The sequence below is a fragment of the Triticum aestivum genome, chromosome 4A (assembly GCF_018294505.1).
Source record: "Triticum aestivum cultivar Chinese Spring chromosome 4A, IWGSC CS RefSeq v2.1, whole genome shotgun sequence".
NCBI classification, from domain to species: Eukaryota; Viridiplantae; Streptophyta; class Magnoliopsida; order Poales; family Poaceae; genus Triticum; species Triticum aestivum.
This window is the reverse complement of record NC_057803.1, coordinates 585,610,928-585,633,677: the sequence shown is the minus strand read 5'-3', so window position 1 is coordinate 585,633,677 and position 22,750 is coordinate 585,610,928. Positions and strand designations below refer to the sequence as shown.

Below are 22,750 nucleotides of genomic sequence, written 5' to 3'. Positions count from 1 at the left end.
GAACGTGTCCTTGTGGACCTTCAAAGTTCAGTAGCAACTTGATCTGAAGTTTCATGATCATCATCATTAACTTCCTCTCTAGTCGGTGCAGGCACCTCAGGAACATTTTCTTGAGTTGCGCCATTTTCCGGTTCAAGAGGTAACACTTCATCAAGTTCTACTTTCCTCCCACTTACTTCTTTCGAGAGAAACTCCTTCTCTAGAAAGGATCCATTCTTGGCAACAAAGATCTTGCCTTCGGATCTGAGGTAGAAGGTATACCCAATAGTTTCTTTAGGGTATCCTATGAAGACGCATTTTTCCGACTTGGGTTCGAGCTTCTCAGGTTGTAGTTTCTTGACATAAGCATCGCATCCCCAAACTTTTAGAAACGACAACTTAGGTTTCTTCCCAAACCATAATTCATACGGTGTCGTCTCAACGGATTTCGATGGAGCCCTATTTAAAGTGAATGCGGCAGTCTCTAAAGCATACCCCCCAAAAAGATAGCGGTAAATCGGTAAGAGACATCATAGACCGCACCATATCTAATAGAGTGCGATTACGACGTTCGGACACACCGTTATGCTGAGGTGTTCCAGGCGGCGTGAGTTGTGAAACTATTCCACATTTTCTTAAGTGTGTGCCAAATTCGTGACTCAAGTATTCTCCTCCACGATCTGATCGCAAAAACTTGATTTTTCTGTCACGTTGATTTTCAACCTCACTCTGAAATTCCTTGAACTTTTCAAAGGTCTCAGACTTGTGTTTCATTAAGTAGATATACCCATATCTACTCAAGTCATCAGTGAGGGTGAGAACATAACGATAACCACCGCGAGCCTCAACACTCATTGGACCGCACACATCAATATGTATGATTTCCAATAAGTTGGTTGCTCGCTCCATTGTTCCTGAGAACGGAGTCTTGGTCATTTTACCCATGAGGCATGGTTCACATGTGTCAAATGATTCATAATCAAGAGACTCTAAAAGTCTATCTGCATGGAGCTTCTTCATGCGTTTGACACTTATGTGACCAAGGCGGCAGTGGCACAAGTATGTGGGACTATCATTATCAACCTTACATCTTTTGGTATCCACACTATGAACATGTGTAGCATTACGCTCGAGATTCATTAAGAATAAACCATTCACCATCGGAGCATGCCAATAAAACATATCTCTCATATAAATAGAACAACCATTATTCTCAGATTTAAATGAGTAGCCATCTCGAATTAAACGAGATCCCGATACAATGTTCATGCTGAAAGCTGGTACTAAATAACAATTATTGAGGTTTAAAACTAATCCCGTAGGTAAATGCAGAGGTAGCGTGCCGACGGCGATCATATTGACCTTGGAACCATTCCCGACGCGCATCGTCACCTCGTCCTTCGCCAGTCTCCGTTTATTCCGCAGCTCTTGCTTTGAGTTACAAATGTGAGCAACTGCACCGGTATATCAAATACCCAAGAGCTACTACGAGTACTGGTAAGGTACACATCAATTACATGTATATCACATATACCTTTCGTTTTGCCGGCCTTCTTGTCCGCTAAGTATTTGGGGCAGTTCCGCTTCCAGTGACCACTTCCCTTGCAATAAAAGCACTCAGTCTCAGGCTTGGGTCCATTCTTTGGCTTCTTCCTGGCAGCTTGCTTGCCAGGCACGGCAACTTCCTTGCCGTCCTTCTTGAAGTTCTTTTTACCCTTGCCCTTCTTGAACTTAGTGGTTTTATTCACCATCAACACTTGATGTTCATTTTTGACTTGTACCTCTGCTGATTTCAGCATTAAAAATAACTCAGGAATGGTCTTTTCCATCCCCTGCATATTAAAGTTCATCACAAAGCTCTTGTAGCTTGGTGGAAGTGACTGGAGGATTCTGTCAATGATCGCATCATCCAGGAGATTAACTCCCAGCTGAGTCAAGCGGTTATGCAACCCAGACATAGTGAGTATGTGCTCACTGACAGAACTATTTTCCTCCATCTTACAGCTGAAGAACTTGTCGGAGACCTCATATCTCTCGACCCGGGCATGAGCTTGGAAAACCATTTTCAGCTCTTCGAACATCTCATATGCTCCATGTCTCTCAAAACGCTTTTGGAGCCCCGGCTCTAAGCTGTAAAGCATGCCGCACTGAACAAGGGAGTAGTCATCAGCACGTGTCTGCCAAGTGTTCATAATGTCTTGGTTCTGTGGGACGGGTGGGTCACCTAGCGGTGCTAGTAGGACATAATCTTTCTTGGCGGCTATGAGGATGATCCTCAGGTTCCGGACCCAGTCCGTATGGTTGCTGCCATCGTCTTTCAGCTTGGTTTTCTCTAGGAACGCGTTGAAGTTGAGGACAACGTTGGCCATTTGATCTACAATACATATTGCAAATATTTTAGACTAAGTTCATGATAATTAAGTTCATCTAATCAAATTATTCAATGAACTCCCACTTAGATAGACATCCCTCTTCTAGTCATCTAAGTATAACATGATCCGAGTCAACTAGGCCGTGTCCGATCATCACGTGAGACGGACTAATCAACGTCGGTGAACATCTTCATGTTGATCGTATCTTCTATACGACTCATGCTCGACCTTTTGGTCTTCTGTGTTCCGAGGCCATGTCTGTACATGCTAGACTCGTCAAGTCAACCTAAGTGTTTGCATGTGTAAATCTGTCTTACACCCGTTGTATGTGAACGTTAGAATCTATCACACCCGATCATCACGTGGTGCTTCGAAACAACGAACTGTCGCAATGGTGCACAGTTAGGGGGAACACTTTCTTGAAATTATTATGAGGGATCATCTTATTTACTACCGTCGTTCTAAGTAAACAAGATGCAAAACATGATAAACATCACATGCAATCAAATAATAATAGTGACATGATATGGCCAATATCACATAGCTCCTTTGATCTCCATCTTGGGGCTCCATGATCATCTTGTCACCGGCTTGACACCATGATCTCCATCATCATGATCTCCATCATCGTGTCTCCATGAAGTTGCTCGCCAACTATTACTTCTACTACTATGGCTAACGCGTTTAGCAATAAAGCAAAATAATTTACATGGTGTTTCTCAAAGACACGTAGGTCATATAAAAAATAAAGACAACTCCTATGGCTCCTGCCGGTTGTCATACTCATCGACATGCAAGTCGTGATTCCTATTACAATAGCATGAACATCTCATACATCACATATATATCATTCATCATTCATCACAACTTTGGCCATATCATATCACAAAGCACTTGCTGCAAAAACAAGTTAGACGTCCTCTAATTGTTGTTGCAAGTTTTACGTGGCTGAAATAGGGTTCTAGCAAGAACGTTTTCTTACCTACGTGAAAGCCACAACGTGATTTGTCAACTTCTATTTACCCTTCATAAGGACCCTTTTCATCGAATCCGCTCCAAGTAAAGTGGGAGAGACAGACACCAGCCAGCCACCTTATGCAACTAGTGCATGTTAGTCGGTGAAACCGGTCTCACGTAAGCGTACGTGTAAGGTTGGTCTGGGCCGCTTCATCCCACAATATCGCTGAAGCAAGATAAGACTAGTAGCGGCAAGAAAGTTGACAACATCTACGCCCACAACAAATTGTGTTCTACTCGCGCAAGAAGAACTACGCATAGACCTAGCTCATGATGCCACTGTTGGGGAATGTTGCAGAAAACAAAAAATTTCCTACGGTTTCACCAAGATCCATCTATGAGTTCATCTAGCAACGAGTGATCGGATGCATCTACATACCTTTGTAGATCGCGAGCGGAAGCGTTCAAAGAACGGGGATGAGGTAGTCGTACACGACGTGATCCAAATCACCGGAGATCCTAGCGCCGAACGGACGGCACCTCCGCGTTCAACACACGTATGGTCAGCGTGACGTCTCCTCCTTCTTGATCCAGCAAGGGGGAAGGAGAGGTTGATGATGATCCAGCAGCACGACGGCGTGGTGGTGGATGCAGGGCGTCATAGCAGCAGGGCTTCGCCGTATACTACAAGAGGAAGAGGTGTAGCAGGGGAGAGGGAGGCGCCAAGACTCAAGGTGCGGCTGCCCCCTCCCTCCCCCTCATATATATAGGCTCCCCTGGGGGGGGCGCCAGCCCTAGGAGATGAGATCTCCTAGGGGGGGGGGCGGCCAGGGCTGGAGTGGCCCCCAAGGCAAGGTGGGCGCCCCCCCACCCCTAGGGTTTCAACCCTAGGCGCATGGGGTGGGCCTAGGGGGGCGCACCAGCCCACTATGGGCTGGTTCCCCTCCCCACTTTGGCCCATGGGGCCCTCCGGGATGGGTGGCCCCACCCGGTGGACCCCCGGGACCCTTCCGGTGGTCCCGATACAATACCGGTGACCCCGAAACTTGTCCCGATGGCAGAAACAGCACTTCCTATATATAGTTCTTTACCTCCGGACTATTCCGAAACTCCTCGTGACGTCCGGGATCTCATCCGGGACTCCGAACAACATTCGGGTTACTGCATATACATATCTTCACAACCCTAGCGTCACCGAACCTTAAGTGTGTAGACCCTACGGGTTCAGGAGACATGTAGACATGACCGAGACGATTCTCCGGTCAATAACCAACAGCGGGATCTGGATACCCATGTTGGCTCCCACATGCTCCTCGATGATCTCATCGGATGAACCACGATGTCGAGGATTCAAGCAACCCCGTATACAATTCCCTCTGTCAATCGGTATGTTACTTGCCCGAGATTCGATTGTCGGTATCCCAATACCTTGTTCAATCTCGTTACCGGCAAGTTACTTTACTCGTACCGTAATGCATGATCCCGTGACCAGACACTTGGTCACTTTGAGCTCATAATGATGATGCATTACCAAGTGGGCCCAGTGATACCTCTCCGTCATACGGAGTGACAAATCCCAGTCTTGATCCGTGTCAACCCTACAGACACTTTCGGAGATACCCGTAGTATACCTTTATGGTCACCCAGTTACGTTGTGACGTTTGGTACACCCAAAGCACTCCTACGGTATCCGGGAGTTACAAGATCTCATGGTCTAAGGAAAGGATACTTGACATTGGAAAAAACTCTAGCAAACGAACTATACGATCTTTATGCTATGTTTAGGATTGGGTCTTGTCCATCACATCATTCTCCTAATGATGTGATCTCGTTATCAATGACATCCAATGTCCATAGTCAGGAAACCATGACTATCTGTTGATCAACGAGCTAGTCAACTAGAGGCTTACTAGGGACATGTTGGTGTCTATTATTCACACATGTATTACGATTTCCGGATAACACAATTATAGAATGAATAAAGACAATTATGATGAACAAGGAAATATAATAGTAATGCTTTTATTATTGCCTCTAGGGCATATTTCCAACAGTCTCCCACTTGCACTAGAGTCAATAATCTAGTTACATTGTGATGAATCGAACACCCATGGAATTCTGGTGTTGATCATGTTTTGCTCTAGGGAGAGGTTTAGTCAATGGATCTGCTACATTCAGGTCCATATGTACTTTACAAATATCTATGTCTCCATCTTGAACATTTTCACGAATGGAGTTGAAGCGACGCTTGATGTGCCTTGTCTTCTTGTGAAACCTGGGCTCCTTGGCAAGTGCAATAGCTCCAGTGTTGTCACAGAAGAGTTTGATTGGCCCCGACGCATTGGGTATGACTCCGAGGTCGGTGATGAACTCCTTCACCCAAATTGCTTCATGTGCTGCCTCCGAGGCTGCCATGTACTCCGCTTCACATGTAGATCCCGCCACGACGCTCTGCTTGCAACTGCACCAGCTTACTACCCCACCATTCAAAATATACATGTATCCAGTTTGTGACTTAGAGTCATCCAGATCTGTGTCGAAGCTAGCGTCGACGTAACCCTTTACGACGAGCTCTTCGTCACCTCCATAAACGAGAAACATTTCCTTAGTCCTTTTCAGGTACTTCAGGATATTCTTGACCGCTGTCTAGTGTTCCTTGCCGGAATTACTTTGGTACCTTCCTACCAAACTTACGGCAAGGTTTACATCAGGTCTGGTACACAGCATGGCATACATAATAGAACCTATGGCTGAGGCATAGGGGATGACACTCATCTCTTCTATATCTTCTGTCGTGGTCGGACATTGAGCTGAGCTCAATTTCACACCTTGTAACACAGGTAAGAAGCCCTTCTTAGACTGATCCATATTGAACTTCTTCAATACCTTATCAAGGTATGTGCTTTGTGAAAGACCTATGAGGCGTCTTGATCTATCTCTATAAATCTTGATGCCTAATATATAAGAAGCTTCTCCAAGGTCCTTCATTGAAAAACTTTTATTCAAGTAGGCCTTAATGCTGTCCAAGAGTTCTGTATCATTTCCCATCAAAAGTATGTCATCTACATATAATATGAGAAATGCTACAGAGCTCCCACTCACTTTCTTGTAAACGCAGGCTTCTCCATAAGTCTGCGTAAACCCAAACGCTTTGATCATCTCATCAAAGCGAATGTTCCAACTCCGAGATGCTTGCACCAGCCCATAAATCGAGCGTTGGAGCTTGCACACCTTGTCAGCATTCTTAGGATTGACAAAACCTTCCGGCTGCATCATATACAATTCTTCCTTAAGGAAACCATTAAGGAATGCCGTTTTGACGTCCATTTGCCATATCTCATAATCATAGTATGCGGCAACTGCTAACATAATTCGGACAGACTTCAGCTTCGCTACTGGTGAGAAAGTCTCATCGTAGTCAACCCCTTGAACTTGTCGATAACCCTTAGCGACAAGCCGAGCTTTATGGATGGTCACATTACCATCCGCGTCTGTCTTCTTCTTAAAGATCCATTTATTTTCTATGGCTTGCCGATCATCGGGCAAGTCAGTCAAAGTCCATACTTCGTTTTCATACATGGATCCTATCTCGGATTTCATGGCTTCTAGCCATTTGTCGGAATCCGGGCCAACCATCGCTTCTTCATAGTTCGAAGGTTCACCGTTGTCTAACAACATGATTTCCAAGACAGGGTTGCCGTACCACTCTGGTGCGGAACGTGTCCTTGTGGACCTTCGAAGTTCAATAGCAACTTGATCTGAAGTTTCATGATCATCATCATTAACTTCCTCTCTAGTCGGTGCAGGCACCTCAGGAACATTTTCTTGAGTTGCGCCATTTTCCGGTTCAAGAGGTAACACTTCATCAAGTTCTACTTTCCTCCCACTTACTTCTTTCGAGAGAAACTCCTTCTCTAGAAAGGATCCATTCTTGGCAACAAAGATCTTGCCTTCGGATCTGAGGTAGAAGGTACACCCAATAGTTTCTTTAGGGTATCCTATGAAGACGCATTTTTCCGACTTGGGTTCGAGTTTCTCAGGTTGTAGTTTCTTGACATAAGCATCGCATCCCCAAACTTTTAGAAACGACAACTTAGGTTTCTTCCCAAACCATAATTCATACGGTGTCGTCTCAACAGATTTCGACGGAGCCCTATTTAAAGTGAATGCGGCAGTCTCTAAAGCATATCCCCAAAAAGATAGCGGTAAATCGGTAAGAGACATCATAGACCGCACCATATCTAATAGAGTGCGATTACGACGTTCGGACACACCGTTACGCTGAGGTGTTCCAGGCGGCGTGAGTTGTGAAACTATTCCACATTTTCTTAAGTGTGTGCCAAATTCGTGACTCAAGTATTCTCCTCCACAATCTGATCGCAAAAACTTGATTTTTCTGTCACGTTGATTTTCAACCTCACTCTGAAATTCCTTGAACTTTTCAAAGGTCTCAGACTTGTGTTTCATTAAGTAGATATACCCATATCTACTCAAGTCATCAGTGAGGGTGAGAACATAACGATAGCCACCGCGAGCCTCAACACTCATTGGAACGCACACATCTGTATGTATGATTTCCAATAAGTTGGTTGCTCGCTCCATTGTTCCTGAGAGCGGAGTCTTGGTCATTTTACCCATGAGGCATGGTTTGCACGTGTCAAATGATTCATAATCAAGAGACTCTAAAAGTCCATCTGCATGGAGCTTCTTCATGCGTTTGACACTTATATGACCAAGGCGGCAGTGCCACAAGTATGTGGGACTATCATTATCAACCTTACATCTTTTGGTATCCACACTATGAACATGTGTAGCATTACGCTCGAGATTCATTAAGAATAAACCATTCACCATCGGAGCATGACCATAAAACATATCTCTCATATAAATAGAACAACCATTATTCTCGGATTTAAATGAGTAGCCATCTCGAATTAAACGAGATCCCGATACAATGTTCATGCTGAAAGCTGGTACTAAATAACAATTATTGAGGTTTAAAACTAATCCCGTAGGTAAATGCAGAGGTAGCGTGCCGACGGCGATCACATCGACCTTGGAACCATTCCCGACGCGCATCGTCACCTCGTCCTTCGCCAGTCTCCGTTTATTCCGCAGCTCCTGCTTTGAGTTACAAATGTGAGCAACTGCACCGGTATCAAATACCCAAGAGCTACTACGAGTACTGATAAGGTACACATCAATTACATGTATATCACATATACCTTTCGTTTTGCCGACCTTCTTGTCCGCTAAGTATTTGGGGCAGTTCCGCTTCCAGTGACCACTTCCCTTGCAATAAAAGCACCCAGTCTCGGGTTTGGGTCCATTCTTTGGCTTCTTCCCGGCAGCTTGCTTGCCAGGCACGGCAACTTCCTTGTCGTCCTTCTTGAAGTTCTTTTTACCCTTGCCCATCTTGAACTTAGTGGTTTTATTCACCATCAACACTTGATGTTCCTTTTTGACTTCTACCTCTGCTGATTTCAGCATTGCAAATACTTCAGGAATGGTCTTTTCCATCCCCTGCATATTAAAGTTCATCACAAAGCTCTTGTAACTTGGTGGAAGCGACTGGAGGATTCTGTCAATGACCGCATCATCCGGGAGATTAACTCCCAGCTGAGTCAAGCGGTTATGCAACCCAGACATAGTGAGTATGTGCTCACTGACAGAACTATTTTCCTCCATCTTACATCTGAAGAACTTGTCGGAGACCTCATATCTCTCGACCCGGGCATGAGCTTGAAAAACCATTTTCAGCTCTTCGAACATCTCATATACTCCATGTCTCTCAAAACGCTTTTGGAGCCCCGACTCTAAGCTGTAAAGCATGCCGCACTGAACGAGGGAGTAGTCATCAGCACGTGTCTGCCAAGCGTTCATAACGTCTTGGTTCTGTGGGACGGGTGGGTCACCTAGCGGTGCTAGTAGGACATAATCTTTCTTGGCAGCTATGAGGATGATCCTCAGGTTCCGGACCCAGTCCGTATAGTTGCTGCCATCGTCTTTCAGCTTGGTTTTCTCTAGGAACGCGTTGAAGTTGAGGACAACGTTGGCCATTTGATCTACAAGACATATTGCAAATATTTTAGACTAAGTTCATGATAATTAAGTTCATCTAATCAAATTATTCAATGAACTCCCACTTAGATAGACATCCCTCTTCTAGTCATCTAAGTATAACATGATCCGAGTCAACTAGGCCGTGTCCGATCATCACGTGAGACGGACTAATCAACGTCGGTGAACATCTTCATGTTGATCGTCTCTTCTATACGACTCATGCTCGACCTTTCGGTCTTCTGTGTTTCGAGGCCATGTCTGTACATGCTAGGCTCGTCAAGTCAACCTAAGTGTTTGCATGTGTAAATCTGTCTTACACCCGTTGTATGTGAACGTTAGAATCTATCACACCCGATCATCACGTGGTGCTTCGAAACAACGAACTGTCGCAATGGTGCACAGTTAGGGGGAACACTTTCTTGAAATTATTATGAGGGATCATCTTATTTACTACCGTCGTTCTAAGTAAACAAGATGTAAAACATGATAAACATCACATGCAATCAAATAATAATAGTGACATGATATGGCCAATATCACATAGCTCCTTTGATCTCCATCTTGGGGCTCCATGATCATCTTGTCACCGGCTTGACACCATGATCTCCATCATCATGATCTCCATCATCGTGTCTCCATGAAGTTGCTCGCCAACTATTACTTCTACTACTATGGCTAACGCGTTTAGCAATAAAGTAAAGTAATTTACATGGTGTTTCTCAATGACACGCAAGTCATATAAAAAATAAAGACAACTCCTATGGCTCCTGCCGGTTGTCATACTCATCGACATGCAAGTCGTGATTCCTATTACAATAGCATGAACATCTCATACATCACATATATATATCATTCATCATTCATCACAACTTTGGCCATATCATATCACAAAGCACTTGCTGCAAAAACAAGTTAGACGTCCTCTAATTGTTGTTGCAAGTTTTACGTGGCTGAAATAGGGTTCTAGCAAGAACGTTTTCTTACCTACATGAAAGCCACAACGTGATTTGTCAACTTCTATTTACCCTTCATAAGGACCCTTTTCATCGAATCCGCTCCAACTAAAGTGGGAGAGACAGACACCCGCCAGCCACCTTATGCAACTAGTGCATGTTAGTCGGTGGAACTGGTCTCACGTAAGCGTACGTGTAAGGTTGGTTCGGGCCGCTTTATCCCACAATACCGCTGAAGCAAGATAAGACTAGTAGCGGCAAGAAAGTTGACAACATCTACGCCCACAACAAATTGTGTTCTACTCGCGCAAGAAGAACTACGCATAGACCTAGCTCATGATGCCACTGTTGGGGAACGTTGCAGAAAACAAAAATTTTCCTACGGTTTCACCAAGATTCATCTATGAGTTCATCTAGCAACGAGTGATCAGATGCATCTACATACCTTTGTAGATCGCGAGCGGAAGCGTTCAAAGAACGGGGATGAGGTAGTCGTACACGACGTGATCCAAATCACCGGAGATCCTAGCGCCGAACGGACGGCACCTCCGCGTTCAACACACGTACGGTCAGCGTGACGTCTCCTCCTTCTTGATCCAGCAAGGGGGAAGGAGAGGTTGATGATGATCCAGCAGCACGACGGCGTGGTGGTGGATGTAGGGCGTCACAACAGCAGGGCTTCGCCGTATACTACGAGAGGAAGAGGTGTAGCAGGGGAGAGGGAGGCGCCAAGACTCAAGGTGCGGCTGCCCCCTCCCTCCCCCTCATATATATAGGCTCCCCTAGGGGGGGCGCCAGCCCTAGGAGATGAGATCTCCTAGGGGGGGGGGCGGCCAGGGCTGGAGTGGCCCCCAAGGCAAGGTGGGGCGCCCCCCCACCCCTAGGGTTTCAACCCTAGGCGCATGGGGTGGGCCTAGGGGGGCGCACCAGCCCACTATGGGCTGGTTCCCCTCCCCACTTTGGCCCATGGGGCCCTCCGGGATGGGTGGCCCCACCCGGTGGACCCCCGGGACCCTTCCGGTGGTCCCGGTACAATACCGGTGACCCCAAAACTTGCCCCGATGGCCGAAATAGCACTTCCTATATATAGTTCTTTACCTCCGGACTATTTCGAAACTCCTCGTGACGTCCGGGATCTCATCCGGGACTCCGAACAACATTTGGGTTACTGCATATACATATCTTCACAACCCTAGCGTCACCGAACCTTAAGTGTGTAGACCCTACGGGTTCAGGAGACATGTAGACATGACCGAGACGACTCTCCGGTCAATAACCAACAGCGGGATCTGGATACCCATGTTGGCTCCCACATGCTCCTCGATGATCTCATCAGATGAACCACGATGTCGAGGATTCAAGCAACCCCGTTTACAATTCCCTTTGTCAATCGGTATGTTACTTGCCCGAGATTCAATCGTCGGTATCCCAATACCTTGTTCAATCTCGTTATCGGCAAGTCACTTTACTCATACCGTAATGCATGATCCCGTGACCAGACACTTGGTCACTTTGAGCTCATAATGATGATGCATTACCGAGTGGGCCCAGTGATACCTCTCCATCATACGGAGTGACAAATCCCAGTCTTGATCCGTGTCAACCCTACAGACACTTTCGGAGATACCCGTAGTATACCTTTATGGTCACCCAGTTACGTTGTGACGTTTGGTACACCCAAAGCACTCCTACGGTATCCGGGAGTTACACGATCTCATGGTCTAAGGAAAGGATACTTGACATTGGAAAAACTCTAGCAAACGAACTATACGATCTTTATGCTATGTTTAGGATTGGGTCTTTTCCATCACATCATTCTCCTAATGATGTGATCTCGTTATCAATGACATCCAATGTCCATAGTCAGGAAATCATGACTATCTGTTGATCAACGAGCTAGTCAACTAGAGGCTTACTAGGGACATGTTGGTGTCTATTATTCACACATGTATTACGATTTCCGGATAACACAATTATAGCATGAATAAAGACAATTATCATGAACAAGGAAATATAATAATAATGCTTTTATTATTGCCTCTAGGGCATATTTCCAACAGGCCTCCCTGCATGGGTGCCCCTGGCTGCATGGGGCCCTGAGGTGGCCCCATGGCCCCTCCCGACTCTTTCTGAAACCTTCATCTACCGAAACAATGTTGTAAATCCCCAAGTTACTTTGAGCTTCATAGATATTGTTTTTTAAAGAGTCAAAAACATGCAGAAAACATCAACTTCCTATGGGCAATTATCAGGTTAGTCCAAAATAATAATAACTGATATAAAAAAAAATTCAAAAATGATATTGCAATATCATAAAACAACAATAAGCTCCGGCTTTGGCCAAAGACTTATCTATAAGTTATATAATGATTGCATCGGACCGCAAATAAGTGATTCAAGATATTAAATCTAGATCCGAGGGAAAACATGCAAGCATAACGAGACAAATCATCATCACTGCAAAGGGAGTTTCAGTCATGTTCCTTCATCTTCAAAGGACGAGAGTCCAATATCAAGGCACATAGCCTTGCTTAGTTCACTCTAGACCTTACTATTCGTAGACATATGTGGCTCAATCAGCCTCCAATATTGTATGAACTCTGTGATCAATAAAGTGGAGCGAGTTTGTAGCCTTAGAAAAGATGAACCCCATTACAGGTAACAGGGTCCATTTTACATGGTGAGCAAAGAATAGGAATTACCCTATGTGTGGCCCATTATATTATAGTATGAAGTAGTAGTAATCAGGCGAAATCACTAATTAAGAAGAACTCTTTACAAAGATGATTCCCACCTCCCATGTCACGACAAGTGGCGCATTGCATATGCGTCACTTGTCGCAAACCGGGAGTTCTTCATTTTTTCATTGATTCGTTTATTCAAAATGTTTTATCTCTTAAACTATGCGTTCAAATCTTAAACCGTTTTCAGCGTTGGATTCTTCGCGTCGAGATTTTAAAAACTAAATCACATGTCAATAGATTTAGACAAACTTTTTTTTCACATCTAAAAAGCTGATAGACGCGTGCGGAAAAATAAAAGCCAAGTGACGCTCTCTCAGCCCATACCAAGTTGGAGGCTCCCGAAGTAGTAACTCAAAGCTGTTCTCCAAAAAAAAAAAACCATAGCTGACTAGCAGTAAATGAGCTAGAAAAACGGGAGGGCCCAACAACAACTATTCCGGAGGCCCGGAGTTTGGTCAGCACCCGCGACGAATTCCACAAGGAGAACGCGAGAGATAGATCCGCCGTGAAGGCCCAACGGCGGCTCACCGAAACCCGGGGCCGCCGCCGGCCAGCCAAACCCCACCCGGCGCACCACTCGCAGTCCCAGGCAGAGATGGTGGCGATCTCGATGTACCGGGGCAACCTCCACCGGGGCGGGGACGACGCCGCGCGCCGCTGGCCGGTGCCCCAGCCCACGCTCTCCGCGTCCCAGTTCCGCCGCCTCCTCCACCGCCGCTCCCTCGCCGTCTCCCGCCTCGCCGGGGCCCCCCGGCCCAACTCCCCCAACCCCCGCCCGGACGACGGCGCCGCGGGGCCCGTGGCCGTGGGGGAGGCGCGGGAGGTGGGCGGGGGTCAGCAGCAGCAGCATCAGGCCGAGCGGCAGGAGGAGGAGGGGCATGATGCGCCGATGCAGCAGCAGGGGAGGAAGAGGGACAGGGTGTGCAGCAGCCACAGGGGGAGGAAGAGGGGCAGGACGAGCAGCAGCAAGGAGAGGAGGAGGAGCAGGAGGAGGGGGCGGTGGAGGATGTGGAAATGGACGATGCGGGGGAGGTGGTCGCCGGAGACGTCGATGCCGGCGGCAATGGTGACCCCGAAGAAGGGCAAGGCGAAAGCGAAGGCTTCGACCCCAACTCGGACGTGAGGCTCGTGAAAACTCATGGCTCCTCATAGCTTCCTGTTGATCTATGTGGGATTTTAGCTGCCATCCTGCTAACAATGGCCTTCATTTGGGGACCCATGTAGATTTTTTGAGATTAGATTCATGTCATTGGTGGATGGCTACTTGTGAAGCCCCGACAGTAGATTTTTGGAATTGCTACTCGTCATGGTATTGTGGTGGTTCTTTTCTATCTTTGAATCTAGACTTTTAGCACATTGTTGGAAGTAGGATGAAATTCCTAGGTTGTCTTCCGTTTCTGGGTTGGAATAAGCCAATAAGTAATGATGCTTTTGAGTTTTATATATCCTACTCAACAATTAAGCTTCTTAGCTACAACAGCTAGCTCTTTCCTGAGAATACAATATATTATTGGTTGCTGCTGAACAACAGTTTAATTCCTGAGTTTTCACGGAGATTTTGTTGAGTGCTTTGTGATTCCTGAGTAGAATTAATTAACCACACCACACATACTGTTCTTGTTTGCAAGCTAACTACCTATGCTTGGAAACTTCGTGCATTGTGCTTGCGAGCACCAAATATGTGCTTGTTCTCTTTTTCATCTAGACCTCTGAGTCCTATTTCTGTTTTAGGTGGGTCAACCTGATGGAGTTGAAGAAAGGAAGAGAGAGTTGACTGACAAGCTGGATACCTTGAGTAAGAAAAAGCATGATCTTGTGCAGATGCTGAAGCAGGTAATTTTCTCATTGTTTTGGCTGCCGCTTATGGTTCAGAACAAGTTGCTATGTTCTTCATCCCCTGTTACGTTTCTGTCTGCATAAGTAACTGAACCTTGAATACCATCTGACCTTCGGTGGTCGACAACTTCAGGTGATAATATGTGTGGCTTTGACTGTTTTCACCATTAATCGAGTAGCCACTTGAAATACACTGGTTCGAATGAGTTTTTCTTTTATTTGAAATATATGAACCGAAAAATTGTAAACTTGCTATCCCATCTGAATGTGGAACTGATTAAATAAATGATAAACCCATAGTTTAAATTTGCACTGGTTTCTAATGAAGTACTTCAACAAATTTGAATTGTACAAAGTTCGCCACCATGGACAGGAAGGAGCGTTCTGCAAAGTAATTGGAGTTGCTTATATATGTGAACTGACATAAGAAACGGGTGGAATTTGTAATAGGCTTTCAAATTCTCCAGCTTATAATATTTTGTACTTGTTACTCTATCAAACATGTCTCTTCATCAAATATATTTTAAAAATATTAATCATGTTGCCACATATGCAATGTAACCTTGTTGTCTGTATACAGAGTTGCACAGTAAGTACAAACTTTTTGGTGGTCACATGCTCTATTTTCTTCGAATAATTATCCGGGGGGTGGTCACTAGCCAGTAGCCAGTGTACTAAGTAGGATTAATTTTGGCCGCTTGACAGATTTTAAATGCCGAAGAGGAAATCAGAACACGTAGCATGCAGGCTTCACTGCGTGCTGCCATGCCTCAGCCGCCAGAAAACACAGCTGATGGAAGTGTTCCTAGACAGGTGCCCAGAATGACCGTTGATGTCAATTTCAGCGAGTTTGCTGGGGAGTCAGATGCTGGTTCCAACCAGGGCACTCCTGGGCTCCCCTTGCATCATGTTCACAGTATTTCCCCTTCAACAGCCTCTTTTGCTAGGTCTCCATTCGGTTCTCGCAACCACAACCCTGTAAGTTTTCGCAATGGCCATGTTTCGAGCTCAAATCTATATTTTCCTGTTGGATGCTTTAATGAATCAACGTACGGTACTAGCAAAAATGAGTCTACATTAGTGAATTCGTAAATTCATTTCAGCAATAGATCATGATTTTCTTAAAGTTCTCAGGCTTCAGAATGTTGTTACATGTTTTGGATTTCCCTTTTGTATTCATCATTTTGGTGGAATTAAGCGTTTCTAGAATATGAATGATCGCTGTGATCGAACCGTGTGCTTGTCCATTTTGAGCTAAAACCACCTGTTATCTCACAGGGCAACACTCCAAGAAGTCCAGCACCTTTCTCTACAGCAAGCCCATCTCGCTTCGCAGGTACTGGGCATCAAGGACACCACCCCTCAGCATCACTACCAGCAGGCAACTTTGTAGCATCGTCGCCTTCCCCTGCTGCATCCGGTGGCTCTTCCTCTGTATTCAGGGACTATCGCCCGCCCAGTTCAACATAATTCCACAAAACCCGAACGGAGGCTACAATGTACATGAGTCGCCATGAATAGTTGAATGCTCTTTGCACTCCTCCTTGCATTGTTACTTTATTGGCAATATTATCAGATTGCAAAGGGCAATTCAGGGACACTAAGGTCATGTTGAAGCATCATTTTGTATCTCGGTGCTAGCGCTGCTAAAAGGGAGTCATGTTCTTCTCCGTGAGCTGAGGTCGAAATCTAATATCACTTTAATTAAACTAGAATACTTGGTACCTAAGTTGACGAATTCAGCTTCACTGATGGCTTGTTCATGGCAGAAAGGTTGAGCTGAAAATGGAAGACTGAAAGTATATACCATGTAGTTCTGTTTTTAGTTTCCGAGCACAAAATGTATTCCTGCTGAGAATCTCAGGACTTAGTTCTTGAGTTTTATACAGACAGGTTCACTTGTTGCGCAGCAGAATGGTTGCTGCTATTGACACACAAGGAGGGAACTTCTGCGGAGACTTTTTAAAGTTGCAACAAAATGATGTTACATGCCACTACAGAAGTGCTATTGTATTGATGCACATCATCAGTTTGGACAAAAATAACCAATAGAAATCTTTCTTAAAGATCGTGCGTCTCTCGAACAAATGTAGAGCTCAGACAGCAGCGTCGAGTACCGGTAGACATACACCGTGTGTAACAATCAACAAATGGGAGTGTAGTGCTTCAATTCCTTTATGATGCGGAAGGCTGTAAGCTACAGAAAGTAGGTAGCGTAAATTAGTCCAAGCAGCCAGAAATTAACTGATCATTAAAAGGTACACTCAATGAGAAGAACAACAATGTAAAAATCTTCTGTAATTGTAAAGCATTGACATAAGGGTGTAAAAAACCAACAATCAGCAGCTCTCCTGGGTCATTGCCAGATTCTTAGTTTGTTCCAGAGGTATTTTCCAAATTTGTCGGCACGACCTTGGGCTATTATCGGCAAGGTTTTGGATAATAAATTATATCCAGACTCGTTATTTGTCGAGAAGAGGAAATGACCAGTTTTATGCTTATTATTTTGAGGTGACAGTATAAGAAGGCATGCTACCTAAACTGAACATGCAAGGCCCTATATTAGGAGTATCAGATCAAGAATGCATAATGAGGAGACTTCCAAGAGGAAACGGAGTCCAGCAAATCTGCAAGGTTCTCTGTAGTTTGAAACAGCTAAAACAAAACAAATGCCTCTGAATATTTTTTTTGCTCAATTTAAAAATGTTTTTTCAGTCATAGCAATAGATCCATAGCCACATGCATACCCCCAGACTACGTGTGCCTCACAGAACACAGTCCACGGAAATCAAAATGCATGAACACGGATGATTGGAACATCTACATGGTTGTACTAAAGGGTGCGGGAAAAGAGAGTAAATGTCTGCATTTACCTCGTGTGATGCTGCCACAAAATTAGACCTTCTGCATCCCCTAAAATTGGGCAAACAAGTCCTGCAAGGTTCATGACAATATTTAGAAACAGGAAGTTAATGCAGTAGACAGCTACAACATTGAAACTCTGGTACCGCGATAAAGACATATTTCTGATTACTTCTTTGATGTACAAGTACAACCAACCGCATTATCTACAGGCCATGTGCAACATTTTTGAAATAAAATTAGTGCACACAAGTCAAATTCAGGAAATGATGTGACAAGAAGTGTAGCTATTTTCACGCCACTTGGATAATGATATGTCTGGTCAAAGAGAAGTGCACACACTGACCAACCCCGAATTTAAATTTGACAGAGGGTAAGTAAAGAACAAAGTAATCATATATGATTAGTATTATATGGCGGCAATTTCTTAATAGCATCACAAAGATCGTCTAGTTGGAAACGTTTCAATGCCATGTATCCCTGGGCCCTACAAACCATCCTCATATTCAACTGTTTTTCCCCAAGTTATACACACCTTTGAGATGGTACAAAGCTAATTCTCTACCAGTAATATTAACCAGTAACGCCACTGAGGATACACAGTTCAAGAATGGCACAATGCCACAAACAAATGACTGGCGTGAATGCCAACCTGCTTATTGCACTTCATTGGCATCTCTAGCAGCAATCAACCTAGCTTACTGGTTCTGTGTTACCGTATGTGTTTTCCTTTTCAAGCAAATGTGTAACACACCTCCAGATATAGGATATTCAGTTTATGACCACTCCAAAAAAGTTGCACAGGATGCAAGCACATATGCTAATCTGCAATTAAATATGTACCATCTTTCGTTTTCCATGTAAAACTTGAACACATGAGGCAACTATCAGCTTGTTTCCTGAACAACAATACACAATGCCTCAGAAATGTACAGTTAGTCAAAGCCAACTACGACTAGAGTGAACCTCTAGAATTTAACTTTGGCCGGAGGGTAAATAGCAAAATAATCATCTAGTATATGGTTGCTATTACGGTGGCATTTCTCAATACCATCGCAAATATCGTCTAGTTGGAGACATTTCACTCCCATGTATCCCTGGCCCTACAAGCTATCCTCGTATTTGAATGGCGCTTTTCAGTCTATACCAATCTTTGAGATGGTAGACAAAGCTAATTATCAATCAGTAGTATTAGCCATCAACACCATTGAGGATACACAGTTCAAGAATGGCACAACGCCACAAACAGAAGACTAACATGAATGTCAACTTGCTTATTGCACTCCATTGATATCTCTATCAGTAAATGTGTAACACATCTCAATATAGAATATATCCTGTTTATGACCACTCTACAAAAGTTGCACAGGATGCAATCACATATGCCAACCTGCAATTAATTATGTCCCTATCTTTCGTTTTCCATTTAAAATCCTATCAGCCTGTTTCCCAATCAGCAATATGCAGTACCTCAGAAATGTACAGTTAGTCCAAGCCAACTACCACTGGAATAAGCCTGACACAAGTCGTCCACAAAACTAAGAGTAATATTAACCAAGCATCCCTGGGCCCTACAACCTATCTCATATTCAAGTGGTGTTTTCCAGTCTACACATCATTGAGATGGTACCAAGCCAATTTTCTATTAGTAATATTAACCAGTAACACCATTGAAGATACACAGTTCAAAAATGGCTCTGACACGAATGTCAACCTGCTTATTGCACTTCATTGACATCTCTACCAGCAATCAACCTTGCTTACTGGTTCTGTATTACCGTATGTTTTCTCCTTTTCAAGTAAATTTGTAACACGTCTCTCAATATAGGATATCTAGTTTATGACCACTCTAGAGAAGTTGCACAGGATGCAAACACATATGCTAATCTGCAATCAAATATGTCCCATCTTTCGTTTTCCATGTAAAACTTGAACACATGAGGCAACTATCAGCCTGTTTCCCGAACAGCAATACACAGTGCCTCAGAAATGTACAGTTAGTCAAAGCCAACTACCACTGGAGTGAGCCTCCAGAAAGAACACAAGTCCTCCACAAAGCCAAAGAGTGCTACGGTGAACTGATAGGTCAATTTATGCAAACACACATGCTAATCTGCAATTAATTATGTTATCAGTCAGCTTGTTTCCCAATCAGCATTACACAGTACCTCAGAAATATACAGTTACTCCGAACCAACACGAGAGTAAGCCTCTAGAAATGTACAGTTACTCAGAACCAACTGTCACTCTAGAAAACTTGCACAGGATGAGGATGCAACAACACATGCTAATCTGCAATTAATTATGTCCCATCTATCGTTTTCCATGTAAAATCTGAACAGAGGAGGCGACTATCAGCTCGTTCCTCCTTCAGCGTTACGCAGTACCTAAGAAATGTACATCTAGTCAAAGCCAACTACCACTGGAGTAAGCCTCTGGAAAGATCACAAGTCGCCCACAAAACTAAGAGTGCTACTAAGATGAATCGATGGCTCAATTTATGATCTAATAATCGGGACTAAAATTACCAACTAAGAGTGCTAGTATCCATCCAGTAAACCAAAATTCAGCAACCCGTGGAATTCAATCAAACAGCTCAACGGAGCAGAGGGGCGGAGTGCATCGGACCTGGAACCAAGCGGCGGCGGCGGCGAGCGCGGAGGAGAGGCGGCACCGCCTCCTCCGCTTGCCGGCCTCGCAGGCGTGGACGGACTGGAAGTCGGCGGCGGGCAGCTTGCGGGTGATCCAGCCGATGTCGAGGTAGACGAAGCGCGGGGGCGGGGGCAGGTCGACCTTGACGCGGACGACGCTGAACCAGACGAGGAAGCGGCGGACCTGCACGCCCTCCAGCTGGGTGAGGGAGCCGTAGCGGAGCACGCCCGTGACGCGGGGCTCGAAGTAGGTGAGGTACTCGAAGTGGACGTAGCAGGGGCCCGCGAGGTCGACGGCGAGGCTGCCGTTGCCGGCGAGCGAGAAGGCGGTGACGTTGGCCGGGAAGACGCCCGGGGGAAGGCCGAAGAGCGGGAGGAGCTCGTAGATGGTCTTGTTCCTCCCCGGCGCGGGAGTCGGGGTCGGGGTCGGGGGCTCCGCCGGCGCCGCCGCCGCCGCCGCGCCGGCGAGGAGGAGGAGGAGGAGGGGGAGGAGGGAGATGGGCGGCATCGGGGGAGGGGGGAGGGAGAGGAAAACTCAGAAATACTGCGTTTATTTTTCGTCTCTCTCTCGAAGAGTCCGGATGGGTTTGGGTTTTATGGCCTTTGGTCAACTTGGTTGGGTTTGCTTTTCGAATTGTGGTTCTCCAATCCAAGCCGTGAAATGGCTTCAAGCAACGAAATTGGAGGCTCGGATCCGCTGGGGGATATACACCGTTTCTGCTTAAACAACGGGGGAAAGATGCTTTAGACCCTAACCACCCTTCTCCGTTCCATATTAGTTGTCTCTGAAATAAATGTATCTAGATGTACTTCGGTGCTACATACATCCGTTTGAACGACAACTAATATGAAACAGATGGAGTGGATTATAGCGACACACAACGAATGTAGATTTTTGAGCATATGCACCCTGGCCTCGCTATCCTAGCCGCTCAATGTTACTTTGAGATCTGCGCTACACAACCAACTTACTACATGTAAATTTCTAATTTTTTTTGTTTCTCACATATAAAACATGTCTTGTACTTCAAACTTTGCAGCACAACAAAGCTTTCTACCTAGAAATGTGGGATAAAACTTTCAGATTTTTTGGTCCAATGTCTCTCCCTATATATATATAATAATAAAAGGGTTATTGCTTCTGGTCGACCATCATTGAAATTGTTTCTGAAGTTACAAAATATTACCCACTATGCCACCTATAAGTTAAGAAAACGATTCGTTTTTTAAAAACACGCCAGGTTCGGTTCAGATACGCTGATACACTTATATGAAGTGAGCACCGAAACAGCGCAGTGGCTAAGGTGCTGGTCTTCTACACGGGAGAGCGGGGTTTGATCCGTGGCACTCCTCCCCTTTTTTCTTCACATCTCATACTCCCCGCACGGTAATGGCCCGGTCGTGACGCCCCTATTTTTAATTTTTTGTTTTTTCCTTTATCATTTTTGTTTTTTGTTTTCCTTTTTAAATTAATTGGGGATTTCCAAAAATCATTTTTTTAAGTTACGAGTTTTCAGTTTTTTTATCAAGAAATCATAAAATGTTCATGATTTATAAAAACTGTTCACATATTATAAAGAAATTACATGATTTTAAAAAGTGAAATAAACAATTTCTGTGAAGTAAAAAATGTTCATGATTTTTAAAAAATGATCGTGTATTCAAAACATATTCGGTAATTTGAAAAAAATGGCAATGAAATTTTGAAAATATTCACAAAAAAGTTGTGAGTTTTGAAAATTCCATGGAAAAATCATAAAATGTTCATGATTTCAAAAAACTGTTCACATATTATAATTAAATTACATGATTTCAAAAAAATGTAAGTGAAATAAACAATGCCTGTGAAATAAAAAATATACATGATTTTTAAAAAATGATCGCGTATTCAAAACATATTCGGTTATTTAAAAAATGACCATGAAATTTTTGAAAATATTCATAAAAATTAAAACAGATCCATAAACAACGAACAAAATAAACCGCCGCGTACGCAGAGGTTTTATTAGGGGATCTGTAGAGGTTGTGTTACGATTTTATTTAGTCCCCCGTGCGTCGGGTTAGAAAAAGGTTTCTGTATTCGCGCCCCAAAATATTCACACAACTTACTATGGGTTCGTTTCTATGAGCTATATAAAAATGACTAAATGTTTATTTTGCCTCCATACATAACTATGTATATTCTCGTATCACAATTTTACAGGTTATGGAAAACACCGTTACGCTAAGTCAAGGCGAGACACATTATTCATCAATCTAGCTCAGGCATGGTCCATCGAATGCAGTTTGCTCAGTCAAAAAAATATATTTCGTTGTGGCGCCTTACAAAATCA

At 44.4% G+C, this 22,750-nt stretch overlaps 1 protein-coding gene and 1 pseudogene across 1 annotated transcript; one reads left to right on the top strand and one right to left on the bottom strand.

The window, feature by feature from the left end:
- Positions 1 to 13,517: 13,517 nt before the first annotated feature.
- Positions 13,518 to 16,616, top strand: LOC123087214 (histone H3.v1-like; annotated as a pseudogene).
- A 227-nt stretch (positions 16,617 to 16,843) lies between these two features.
- Positions 16,844 to 20,951, bottom strand: LOC123087215 (uncharacterized). Its single transcript, XM_044509166.1, has 3 exons — positions 20,395 to 20,951; positions 17,778 to 17,838; positions 16,844 to 17,101 (listed from the first exon to the last, which is right to left on the bottom strand). The coding sequence occupies exons 1-2, from the start codon at positions 20,923 to 20,925 to the stop codon at positions 17,818 to 17,820; spliced, it is 552 nt and encodes a 183-aa protein (XP_044365101.1). The 5' UTR covers positions 20,926 to 20,951; the 3' UTR covers positions 16,844 to 17,101; positions 17,778 to 17,817.
- Between the last annotated feature and the right edge of the window lie 1,799 nt (positions 20,952 to 22,750).